The sequence below is a fragment of the Scylla paramamosain genome, chromosome 4 (assembly GCF_035594125.1).
Source record: "Scylla paramamosain isolate STU-SP2022 chromosome 4, ASM3559412v1, whole genome shotgun sequence".
NCBI classification, from domain to species: domain Eukaryota; kingdom Metazoa; phylum Arthropoda; class Malacostraca; order Decapoda; family Portunidae; genus Scylla; species Scylla paramamosain.
Window position 1 is genome coordinate 13,851,300 of NC_087154.1, and position 13,446 is coordinate 13,864,745.

Genomic DNA, 13,446 nt, shown 5'->3' on the forward strand with positions numbered 1-13,446 from the left:
TCTGTAACTTCATCTCAGGTTTCCTTTCTGACCGTTCTATTGCTGCTGTGGCGGACAGTCACTGTTCTTCTCCAAAATCTATTAACAGTGGTGTTCCTCAGAGTTCTGTCCTGTCACCCACTCTCTTATTATTCATAAATGACCTAAACCAAACTTCTTGGCCTATCCACTCCTTTGCTGATGATACCACCCTGCACTTTCCACATCTTTTCATAGATGTCCAACCCTTCAGGAAGTAAACATTTCACGCAGGGAAGCCACAGAATGCTTGACTTCTGATCTTTCTAAAATTTCTGATTGGGGCAGAGCGAACTTGGTATTCAATGCCTCAAAAATTCAATTCCTCCATCTATCAACTCGACACAACCTTCCAGACAACTATCCCCTCTTCTTCAATGACACAACTGTCCCCCTCTTCTACACTGAACATCCTCGGTCTGTCCTTTACTTATAATCTAAACTGGAAACTTCACATCTCATCTCTAGCTAAAACAGCTTCTATGAAGTTAGGCATTCTGAGACATCTCCACCAGTTTTTCTCATCCCCCCAGCTGCTAACTCTGTACAAGGGCCTTATCTGTCCATGTATGGAGTATGCTTCACATGCCTGGGGGATTCCACTCTTACTGCTTTTCTAGACAGGGTGGAATCAAAAGCTTTTTGTCTCATCAACTCCTCTCCTCTAACTGACTGTCTTCAGCCTCTCTCTCATTGCCGCAGTGTTGCATCTCTAGCTGTCTTCTACCGCTATTTTCATGCTAACTGCTCTTCTGATCTTGCTAACTGCATGCCTCCCCTCTTCCCATGGTTTTGCTGCACAAGACCTTCTTTCTCTCACCTCTATTCTATCCACCTCTCTAATCCAAGAGTTAACCAGTATTCTCAATCATTCATCCCTTTCTCTGGTAAACTTTGGAACTCCCTGCCTGCTTCTGTATTTCCACCTTCCTATGACTTGAATTCCTTCAAGAGGGAGGTTTCAAGACACTTTTCCTTCAATTTTTGACTACTGCTTTGGATTCTTTTCTGGGACTAGCATCTCTGGGCTACTGGATTTGGTCAGTGTCCCTCCATATATATATATATATATATATATATATATATATATATATATATATATATATATATATATATATATATAACAGTGAAATTGGTTCAGACATGCTGACTTGGAAGCAATAGATATGTCTCCTGAAGCATGATGCATAATGCATTCCAGAAAATTTTTAGTACTAATCCCTCTCTCTCTTTATATATATATATATATATATATATATATATATATATATATATATATATATATATATATATATATATATATATATATATAAAATAACAGTGAAATTGGGTCAGACATGCCAACTTGGAAGCAATAGATATGTCTCCTGAAGCATGATGCATGATGCATTCCAGAAAGTTTCTAGTCCTCTATATATATATATATATATATATATATATATATATATATATATATATATATATATATATATATATATATATATATATATATATATATATATATATATATATATATATATATATATATATATATATATTTTTTTCCCCACTTGTTGCATCCTCTATGCAACTTTGATAATTTATTATATCAAATGGTATTTACAGATTTTTTTTTTTTTTTTTTTTTTTTTTTTCTTCATGAAAGCATGTCATGGAAATTTGATTCTCTCTCTCTCTCTCTCTCTCTCTCTCTCTCTCTCTCTCTCTCTCTCTCTCTCTCTCTCTCTCTCTCTCTCTCTCTCTCTCTCTCTCTCTCTCTCTCTCTCTCTCTCTCTCTCTCTCTCTCTCTCTCTCTCTCTCTCTCTCTCTCTCTCTCTCTCTCTCTGTGTGTGTGTGTGTGTGTGTGTGTGTGTGTGTGTGTGTGTGTGTGTGAGACATGGAATAGTAGAAACTGCATGTCATATCACCTGTGGCACAAATAATAACAAGATGTTTCTAATTTCCAACTTTATTTGTTTCTGATTTCAAACTTTATCTGAAGACAATTGTATGATTTTTCCTTCATTTTGATTCTATACATGTATGGCATGCAGACAGACTTCATCTTCAAATATAATGCATATATTCCCAATTCAAGCACCTAGATGTTCACATTCTCTAAAACTGCAAAACACTCATTGACATAGTTTCAGAAAGTTATTAGTACTAATCCCCCTCACTTCTAGGCTCATATTAACTCACAAACACTCATAGTTCTTGTCCCAATTTTTCTCTCATTTACATCAATCGTAATGAAGCTTTCTTCCATTCAAACACACTCTTGCTGCACTTTGGGCTCAAGACTTTCTCTCACCTTTCAAAATTTATATTCAATCCTCCCCTTCATCTCCATTTCACACACAGTTCTCTCTCTCTCTCTCTCTCTCTCTCTCTCTCTCTCTCTCTCTCTCTCTCTCTCTCTCTCTCTCTCTCTCTCTCTCTCTCTCTCTCTCTCTCTCTCTCTCTCTCTCTCTCTCTCTCTCTCTCTCTCTCTCGTAGAAGAGGCTCCGATTAAGGGCAATAAAGGCCCACTGAGATGCCGGTCCCTGAACAGAGTCAAAAGCAGTAGTCAGAAATTACAGGACAAGTGTCTTGAAACCTCCCTCTTTAAAGAGCTCAACTCAGGGAGGTGGAAATACAGAAGCAGCCAGGGAGTTGCAGAATTTACTAGAGAAAGGGATGGATGATTGAGAATACTGGTTAACTTTTGCATTAGATAGGTGAACAGAATAGGGGTGAGAGAAAGAAGAAAGTCTTGTGCAGCGAGGCTGTGGGAGGAGGGGAGGCATGCAATTAGCAAGATGAGAAGAGGAATTGGCATGAAAATAGCAGAACATAGCAAGAGATGTAATATTGCAGCAGTGAGAAAGAGGCTGAATAGAGTCAGAAGAGAGGAGTTAAGGTGAAAAGCTTTTGATTACACCCTGTCTAAAAGAGCAGTATGAGTGAACCCTCCCATGCATGTGAAGCATATTCCAAACATGGGTGGATAAGGCTCCTATACAGAGTTAACAGCTGGGGTGGATGAAAAAAACTGGTGGAGAGAAATTCAGAATGCCTAATTTCATTAAAGCTCTTTTAGCTAGAGATGTGATGTGATGTTTCCAGTTTAGATTATAGGTAAAGGACAGACTGAGGATGTTCACTGTAAGAGAAGGGAACAGCTGAGTGTCACTGAAGAAGAGTGGATAATTGTGTGGAATGTTGTGTCAAGTTGATAGATGGAGGATTGAGTTTTTGAGGCACTGAACAACACTAAGTTTGCTCTGCACCACTCAGAAATTTTAGAGGTCAGAAGTCAGGCGTTCTGTGGCTTCCCTGCATGAGTTGTTTATTTCATGATGTGTTGGATGTCTACAGAAAGACATGAAAAGTGCAGGGTGGTATCATCAGTGTAAGAGTGGATAGGACAAGAAATTTGGTTTGCAAGATTATTGATGAATAATAGGAAGGAAGCGAGTGACAGGACAGAACCCAGAGGAACAACACTGTTAATAGGTTTAGAAGAAGAACAGTGACCATCTATTACAGCAGCAATAGAAAAGTCAGAAAGGAAACTTGAGATGAAGTTACAGAGAGAAGTATAGAAGCTATAGGAGGATAGTTTGAAAATTAAAGCTTTGTGGTAGACTTTATCTAAAGCATTTGATAAGGCAACAGCAAAAGTTCCACTAAAATCTCTAAAAGAGGATGACTATTATTCAGTAAGGAAAGCCAGAAGATCACCGGTAGAGCATCCTTTACAGAACCCATAGTGGCAATCAGATAGAAGATTGTGAAGTGATGGATGTTTAAGAATCTTTCTGTTGAGGTTATATTCAAAAACTTTAGATAGGCAGGAAATTAAAGCAATAGGACGTAGTTTGAGATTAGAATGGTCACCCTTTTTAGGAACAGGCTGAATGTAGGCAAACTTCTAACGAGAAGGAAAAGTAGATGTTGATGGAAAGAATTGAAAGAGTTTGACTAGGCAAGGTGCAAGCACAGAGGCACAGTTTTGGAGAACAATAGCAGGCACATCAGGTCCATAAGCCTTCTGAGGGTTTAGGCCAACGAGAGCATGGAAAACATCACTGGGAAGGATCTTAATGTGTAGCATGTAGTCAGAGGATGGAGGAGAGAGAGGAGCAATCTCTGAATCATCCTAGTTAGAAATTTTAGCAAAGGTTTGAGCAAAGAGTTCAGCTTTAGAAATAGAAAAGGTGGCAGTGGTGTCATTAGGCTGAAAAAGGAAAGTAAAAGTGAAGAAGCAAAGTTATTGGAGATGTTTTTGACTAAGTGCCAAAAGTTATGAGGGGAGTTGGATCTTGTAAGATTTTGACACTTTCTTTTAATGAAGGAGTTTTTTTTGGCTAGTTGGAGGACAGAATTGTCATGATTCCATGCAGAAATATGAAGTGCATGAGACTCTGGTGATGGAAAGCTCAAGTACCTTTTGTGGGCCACCTCTCTATCATGTATAACACAAGAACAGGTTGTGTTAAACCAAAGTTTGGAAGGTTTAGGTTGAGAGAAAGAGGGAGAAATGTACATCTCCATGCCAGACACTATCACCTCTGTTATGTGCTCAGCACACGGAGATGAGTCTCTTGACAAGGAAGCAGTATTCATTCCAAGGAAAATTGGCATAATACCTCCTCAGGTCCTGCCAGTTAGTAGAGGCAAAACATCAGAGACACCTTCACTTTGGGGGATCCTGAGGAGGAACTTCACATTCCTTTCTCTTTCATTTTCACATGTATAATTTTACTATTCATTAATCAAATCAACAGGGTTTGCAGATATGTTAATTTCCCTCCACCTTTTTTTTTTCATATATATTTTATAGCATGGAAGAAATATGTATGAATGTATTTCAAACAATGTATCCCAGGGCAAGCTATCTTTTTCCTTTGAGATTGCATTACAGACCTCATGACCAGTGAGATTTTCACATCTTTATGCTTAACATTTATGTACCAGGCTGGTATCTCCACAATAGGTGTAGTTGAAGCAAAATGCCCACACAAACAGGGTGATGTACCACCACATATATTTTGATTATTTTGCAGTTGGGAATATAAATAAGTATAACTGTATTTTTAACATTGATTTAAAGTAGTTCACAATATTATGTTGCATGATCATTCACTTTTATATTATATAGTACTTAATCACTTACCATGATTAACCTTACCAGGCATTGGAGGTTTTCAAGTGCGAGCTCGAGGTAAAAAAGATGAAGAGAAGGCCAGGGAGGAAGCACTTCTGGATCCTCAGGTTTTGGAGCTAAGAAGAAAGAGAAGTAATTGGAGGACCAAAAAAAAGATCAAGCTCTTGGAGAAGTTTCCATCTTACATACAGGTTAGGAGCATAATTAATTCTGGATATAAGATGGTAATTCATTTGGTGATGTCACCACTACCACCACTTACCCATATGCAGTGACAGCTATCCAACTCCTTACCTACTTCTGTTTTTAAAAACGTCAACTTACTGTCTATAAGGTTCACTTTCTAGTTTTTATTGTAAAGTAAGCTACTTTTCTCTATAGAGGTATCAGAGGCCTTTGCAGGCTAGCCACAAGATTGTATGTTACTGGTGCCTACAGTGTGTGTGTGTGTGTGTTGCAAGAACTTTGAGTATTAGGTGGGATGCAAGTCAAAACCTTGGTAAGTTTTGGTTAAACTGAGCTACTGTCTTGCCAAGATAGAGGGCAGGGCTGTATGGTTATTGGAGTGGCAGCCTATGAGAAGTGCAACAGAGGCAAGTATGTGCATTGTGTGGTGATCTGAAAGGAAATATAGTTTGAACATTGAGGATTACATAAAGGAAAGTTCAGGTGTGATTGAGAAGGGCATAGCTGAGTAAATCATTTGTTTGTCATTTGACCATTTGAGTCAGGGCAGGTGTCAATTGTGGGTATGTTTATGGTTGGCCCATAACATTTTTTTGAAAATTTTTCCTACTTTGTTTCTGTCTTGAGATCATACTTTAATTGACTAAGACCATGTTACATGGTGTATAGTTTCCATTGAAATGGTGGCTGGCAACAATACATGTTTAGGATTAATGTGATTGTTCACATTTTTTTAAATACAGACAAAAAATATATTTTGATTATATATTAGATATATTAATGTTGTATTAGTGATAAGGAAAATTCTCTGAAAAGAGTTGAGGAAAATTGGAGATATCACAGGTTGTAGTTCATGGTCTCAGCTGCCAGGTGTCCATAGTGTCATATCTCAGGAATGTGGATAAAATGTTAAGAGTAACTAGTAATTAAAAAAAAAATTTTTCTCATTTATGAGTTGATGCTTTACTTCACTGAGGTTTTCATTATCCAGAGAATATGAACTGCAACATTTAGAAAATCATATAAGAAATCCCCATATAGGGCCCTGTTACACATTGTAGGAAAGATAATGCATTCACCAAGAAACTATACTTAAGATGTGTCCACACTAAGCCTCATGCTACACTACATGAGACAGCATTTAGGAGGGGGTCAGGGGAGTAAACATCTACACTAGTAGGGAACATTGCACAGCGCATTGCCACACTAGCAGCCATGTGAACTGCTGAAATGAGTATTGTATCGTATGCTAATACACACACTCACACATGCGTGCACACACACACACACACACACATTAACAAATGAAGAAGACTGTGAAGCTTTGAATCAAGACTTATTTAAGATAAATGAATGGTTGTTGAGGTGGAACATTGAGTTTAATGCCAAGAAGTGTAGTGTGGTGAAGTTTGCAAAAAGTGCAAGAAGAACAGAAGGCAACTACTATTTGGGAATTGAGAAGATTACTATAAGAACAGAAGAAAAGATCTGGGAGTAACCATTTCCAATAAACTTGATTGAGAAGCATATAAACAAAATCACTGGAGAAACATCAAGATGACATTCACCTATATTGATGAAGATATGATAAAAAAATGATAACAACAATGATATGTCCAAGATTGGAGTACACAGCATTAGTGTGGTCACCAAGTTTGAAGAAAGATATTGGAAAGCTAGAAAAAATTCAGAGAGCTGCAACTAAAATCCCTACAAGCATAAGAGGGTTTAGTCATGAAGAGAGGTTGAAGACATTGGGCCTGACTGTACTGGGAAAAAGGAGAGAACGAGGTGATTTGATAGCACCATATAGAATAATGGAAGAGATGGAAAAGTTGGACAAGGATGACCTTGTGATGCCAGATACGAAAGGTACCATAGGACATGGAAGGAAATTGAAGAGGAGTGTTTGCAGAAGACATCAAAAAACATATCTTTCCCCACAGAAGCATAGCAGTGTGGAATGAACTTACTGATGAGACTGTGTGTGCCAAGACAGTCTTTAAATTTAAAGAATTTAGATAAAAGTAAAAATGGAGATGGGACAACATGAGCTTAGTGGGGCTTTTATCCCGTATCTCACAACTAGGTAAATACACCATGGCCAAGCATCTAATTTTTCATTAATATTCTTACCAAGTTGAAAAGAAGAGGGAAGAGAGGGTAGGAATAAGAGGAGGAAGAGGAAAAACATAAAAAGTATGTGTATTTACCTAGTTGTAATTTACTGGGCCTGAGCAATGCTTATGTGGTCCCATCTACACTTGTCCAGTTTTTCCTTAATGTTACGTGCATTCATTGCCAATACTACATTCTCACTTGGCTTGTTCCAAACTTCTATATTTCTTTGTGGGGAACTATATTTCTTTGATATTCAGGCATCTTCCTTTTTCATAGTTTTTTTGCTGTGGCCTCGTGTATCTGGCTTTTTTTTTTTTTTTTTTTTTTTTTTTTTTTTTTTTTTTTTTTCTCTTAGCAGTAGTTTCTCATTATCAGTTTCTTCCACTCCATTCCACAGTTTATAAGTCAGTATTAAGTCTCCCATTTCTCTTCTTTGTTCCAATATTGGCAGGTTCATTTCCTTTAACTTGTCTTAAGATAATTCTTCTAGTGTGTGTGTGTGTGTTTTCATAGTGGTTTGGCCTAAGCCGGGTTTGGGGATCATGGGTTTGCACCCTTCAGCTACACGTCTCCCATTTCTCTTCTTTGTTCCAATATTGGCAGGTTCATTTCCTTTAACTTGTCTTAAGATAATTCTTCTAGTGTGTGTGTGTGTGTGTGTTTTCATAGTGGTTTGGCCTAAGCCAGGTTTGGGGATCATGGGTTTGCACCCTTCAGCTACACGCTGCAGCAGGTGCCAGGCCGCCACCCCGAGAGGTGGGACACAACCCCCAGCTAACACCCGGTACCCATTTGCTGCTGGGTGAAAAGGGCACGGGTGTGAGGAGATCGCCTATCCTTCTCCACTCTGTGTGTGTGTGTGTGTGTGTGTGTGTGTGTGTGTGTGTGTGTGTGTGTGTGTGTGTGTGTTATGACCAGGTTTAACCCCTTTCACAGTTGATGGTCCCAATGTTCCAGTCAAATGTACCATCAATTACATCATTGACTGAGTTTACCCCCATGATTCTGCCCTACCACTTGACATCCCTGAAATTTCAGTACACCGACTCCTTGAATGCTGCACCATGGAAGCCCTTTTCACCTGCCCTTGGGGCAATAAGTATCACCAGATTGATGATGTAGCCATGGGTTCTCCTTTGGGGGTGCATATGACCAACTTCTTTATAGGTTGTGTGGAGGTAGAAATCTTCAAGAAAAACCGAGAAACCTATATATGTAGATGACGTATTTATCAAGAGCAGGAATAATGATGGCATCGTACACCTCAGGCGTTGCCTTGAATAAATCTTTGGTCTTGCCTTTACCATAGAGCACAGCATAAATGGTGCCATGCTCTTCCTTGATGTCCTCATGAAACAGCAGCAAGAATCCTTTAATACAGAAGTATACACCAAGCCCACTAATCCTTGACACTGCCTTAATGGAAGGAGCGAATGTCCTGACAGATACAACGACTCTACCATTGGTACGTACATCAGCAGGGCACTCATACACTGCAGCACTTGGCAGATGTAATATCACATTTCTGCCATCCTTGAATCAGTCTCATCTATTCCCTCTACTTCCCAAGAGCATGATTCATCAAGCTTCCACATAATAACATCATTATTAGCAAAAAAGAAAAGAAAAAGAAAAAAAAGGAGGAGGAGGAGGAAGACCAGACACTGGAAATTAAATGTTTATAACAAGTCAATGGAGAGTGGCAATAGTTCAAAAGCACCCAAATGTTTGGTCATACTCAGTGTTCTTTCATTATCTAAATACTACACAGGGTTGCAAACATTATTATGCAAGCCCCAATAACAACATCAAATGGCTCTTTTACAATGCCTTTTTTCCCCTTTTCTCCATATTTCAGAAATATTTGAGTGTGACCACTCAATCACCCAAACAAAATAAACAGATTCCCGAAGTTTCAAGACAGTCTAGCTGTTTTTTTTTTTTTAGTGAACATTTTAACCCTTAATGCAGGGGTGTCAACAATAATTGACACCCAGTGCCTGGGCTCAAACTACAGGTGTCAATTATAGTTGACAAGGCATTTTTTGAATGAGCGCACAGTCAAATTAAATTAATTTGTCCTGAAGTAGAGTAAGCATATTGTTTTCTTTCAAACAATACCCACCCATGCTCCCTTGACTAAGTACTGGTCAGGCTATGCATTGTGCTAGCTATGAGATGATGCCCACTAGAGTTCCCACCTCTTCTGACTTTGATATGATGTCTGCTAGACATCCCACCTCTTCTTCCACTTCCTGTCAATTTGATCTGCAAAATGGGGCCCTTTGACCTCAACACTTGTCAAGAACACCAGGAAGTTCTTGATAATTTATGAAATTGTAGATAACTAGAGAAGACAGTCAAGCATCATAATGGGTAGAGACACGGATACCATACTGAGTGACTGCAGCGGTGAGGGATATGAGATTGATAGTGACAGCAGTGCTACTGTTGCTTCTCCAGAACCTGTTTATGTGGGGAAGGGAGAAAGATCCTCTAATAAAGAAGGTCAATTCTATGGCAAGAATGAGCAAAGGAGGGTTGTGTCAGATTCACCATTTTCAACCATCAGTGGTGCAAATCCAGCACAACACACTACACACCTCTTCCCCTCTAGCTCTCCAAGCTGTTTTATACTCTTCTGAATCATCTTCATGCCCAAAACCAACATAGCACAAAGAGGGAAGAACATGAAGAGGAGAAAGCATGCAACATGGTCATGGGAGGGAAAAATTACATTGTATCACGTCTGCCTTATTGCCAGCACTCAGCCTTACCGCCGCCACCACCATCACCACCACCACAGACCCCACTTCTGTGACCACCACCACTGGTACATCTGTTACCATCACTGCCATAGCCTCCACATCTTACATTAGAAAGAAACAATCTCCCAGCACTTAGTCAGATGTGTCTGGGAAGCAAAAGGAATTACCAATTGGACAAGGGAGGAAGCGTGTGAGGAAGGTAACAGGCTCTGTCACCGCCTGAGACAGTGTTTACAATGCAGCAAATGACATAACAGTCAGTTTATAGCAACTTGTGAAAGTTGTATGCTGTGTGCTCTGGAAAACAACAAAAGTGATACTGTTTTCTGTTTTTTTCATTTTTCCTTTTGCTACACAGTGTAAATGCAGTATTTTAACATGAATGCTAGCTCACTGCTAAGTTTGGTAAATAATGCTAACCAGTGACTTGTACAATACAATGGAAGTTTAAGTGTTTTCTGGGTGTGTTTCACAAAAAAATGTATAAAAGTGATGTTTTTTCATTACTAAAACCATTGACAGGAAGTCCACTATGGGAGGACAACTGTCTATAATAGTCTGTTTTCAGTGATCCTCCTTCATTATTCTTTACTTGTTCTACCAATGGCTGTATAGTTTTCATATAATGTTCAAAGAACAGGTAAGGGCATGTACTTAACAATTATACTTCATTCAGCCATGTGAGTTGAGTAGGAGTGAAAATAGAGGTTGAAGTGAGGTAGGCTTTTGTTTGAATATGCCCATGTGGGAGAGCACACACAGCAAAAAACAACCCCACACTTTAAGGGTTAATGTACAAAAATAACTTTAGAGCTTCTGGCTCATAAAGCTCTGATGTAAGCAATTTCCAGCTGCATGTTCTAATATACATGTATTTCACATATTACTACATAATGCAATAATACCCAGCCAAAATATGATAAAATAAACTTTTGAAAAAATAAGTGAATAACCAGTTAGAAATAAATAACCACTAATGGGGAGAGTAGTAAACTTCATCAACCTGGTACACTGTTGACCTGTTAGTTTTTTCTTCCTTGATGTTGAAAATTATTGGACACTTTCTTGTCTTTAGCAACCCTTACTAATGTTTTCTTTTTTACTGACTTTTGATTATTTTGCTTGTCTTAACAGTTGTTCCTGTAGAATTTTTCTCAAGATATTCCCCCCACTTTTTACTATTTTTGTTTATTGCATATTTGTAATTTTCATGGTTTGCATGTGGAGGGGATGGAGATTATTTTAGCTGCTCATCCTCATTGATGAGGATATTCATATGGTCTTTTTGATGTGGTAGGTAGTTTATAGTTTATCCTAAGATTTCTCAAAACTATTATTAGCAAATACTATATTTTATGTGAGGTAATCTGATTTATATTTATTCAATGCTAATCTGCTCATATTTAAAGTCCTATTGTGTTGGCATTTTTGTGATATGAATTATCAATATGACTAATTTTGCTTACCTTATCTTTCAGGAGGCATTTTTTGGTAGGAATTTGATGGATACAAGCAACCTTGAGGAAGAAATGAAGCAAATAAGTGGTTTGGATGAAGAAATAGATGAGGATGTACTGGAGATGCAGAAAGCAAAATCAGCAATAACACTTTCAAAGGTTAGAAATTTTTATAATTTTCAAATAACAAGACTCTTAAGTGAATCAGAATTATATACAATTCAGTAGGAAATAATAGGGAAGTGCTATGTGTAGTGAAGGAGATGGAAACTAGGAAAGTTTCAGATTTGGATGGAAGTGCAGTCAAATGTTAAGAGTATTGGTGTGGCTTGTTCATTGATCAGTAAAGTTCTTAAATGCATATTTTGTGAACCATTTGGTATGTGCACGTGTATTTCTCGTGTAAGGTAAAGGAGATAATAGAAATACGGTCATTTCAGAGGTATATTAATTTTCTCACTTGCTTTCTTCCCAAGATATAGCACTAAACTTGAAGATCATGAAACTCTGGGTATTGGAAACACTGGAAAAACATTGTTTTTTTCCAGCTGCATGGCATAGAACTGTGTGAATGTGTGTGTTTTGTCATATTTGGTGTGATGCAGCAGTGCAGCCCCACCACATATCACCAAACTGTGTGAGTACATGTGTTTTGTAATCACATTCGATGTGATGCAGCATTGTGGCAGTGCAGTGCCACACCATTAGAACTATGTGAGTGTGTGTGTGTATTGCAGTATTGCAACAGTGCAGTGCCACAGCTTCTAGAACTGTAAATGGTGTATTTTCTCCTCATATCAAGCCTGATGTAGCAGTGCATCATTGCAGCACCATTGCTCCTAGAACTGTGTGAATATATATATTTTGTTCTCACATCCATCATGACACAGTAGTCTGGCAATACAGTGCCACAACAGTATGATGTGATGTTGTGTGATAGATGCAGCTGTACTGCAGGAATGAGACATCTCATTTGTTTGAGTGGGTTTTCACAATATAGTGTGACATTGGCCTTTCTCTCTCCCATCTCACATACAAGCTGCTGTGAATATATTATCATGGCAAACAAATAGTGTATCCACATACCTAATTAGTGCATAGAAATAAGTGTTCAATACAAAGCACACATATTTATTTTTACTTCCTGTGACACCAGTTGTAGAGAGGGTGCAACTCAAGGAGATTATGCACAAAAGATGATGAGAATTTAGGATTCACTGAAACTTGAGGATCACAAAACTCAGATACCATGAAATTTGGTGGGGTACTGTTGGTATATATTCTTAGCTATTCCCTAGACCAGAAATCCTGCACCACCATGAGTTTCTCAACCTATATTTAGCATCTGGTGCAGTGGAAGTGTGTGGCTGCTATTCTGTGCTCGCTCCTTCAAGCCCCACTCAGGCTTAAGTCTTTTCACCCATCTAATGTCACTGCCCCTTTGAGCAAGGGATGATGTGTAAGGACAGGAGGGTTGAATCAGTCAGGTTGACTTCCTCTTGATGCAGCCATATCCTAGACTGATTCAGTCCTCAAGTGGGTGAAGAGAGGCTCTGGGATACCCATCATGCATGTGACAGGTGGTTTATGTGATTACACTTTCCCATCACTCTTTCACCCATTAGTGACCTTTAAACCTGTAATAACTCACTCAGGCACCAGAAATCACTGACTCCACTCACAAGCTACTCACACACACACGAGCAGTCAAGCTGGAAGGATACACGGGTAGCAGCTCTGCAATCACCAAGATAAGCCAGTTGTG

The 13,446-nt window shown here is 38.6% G+C and overlaps 1 protein-coding gene across 1 annotated transcript in view; it reads left to right on the forward strand.

Annotated features, from left to right (window-relative positions):
• The window catches only part of LOC135099765 (histone-lysine N-methyltransferase 2C-like), a 157,089-nt gene extending 147,748 nt beyond the window's left edge, over positions 1 to 9,341 (forward strand). Inside the window, exons 22-23 of the mRNA XM_064002278.1 lie at positions 5,177 to 5,340; positions 8,766 to 9,341. Of these exons, the coding sequence (XP_063858348.1) occupies positions 5,177 to 5,340; positions 8,766 to 8,777 (176 nt within the window). The 3' untranslated portion in view covers positions 8,778 to 9,341. The remainder of the gene's footprint in view (positions 1 to 5,176; positions 5,341 to 8,765) is intronic.
• Positions 9,342 to 13,446: the final 4,105 nt, after the last annotated feature.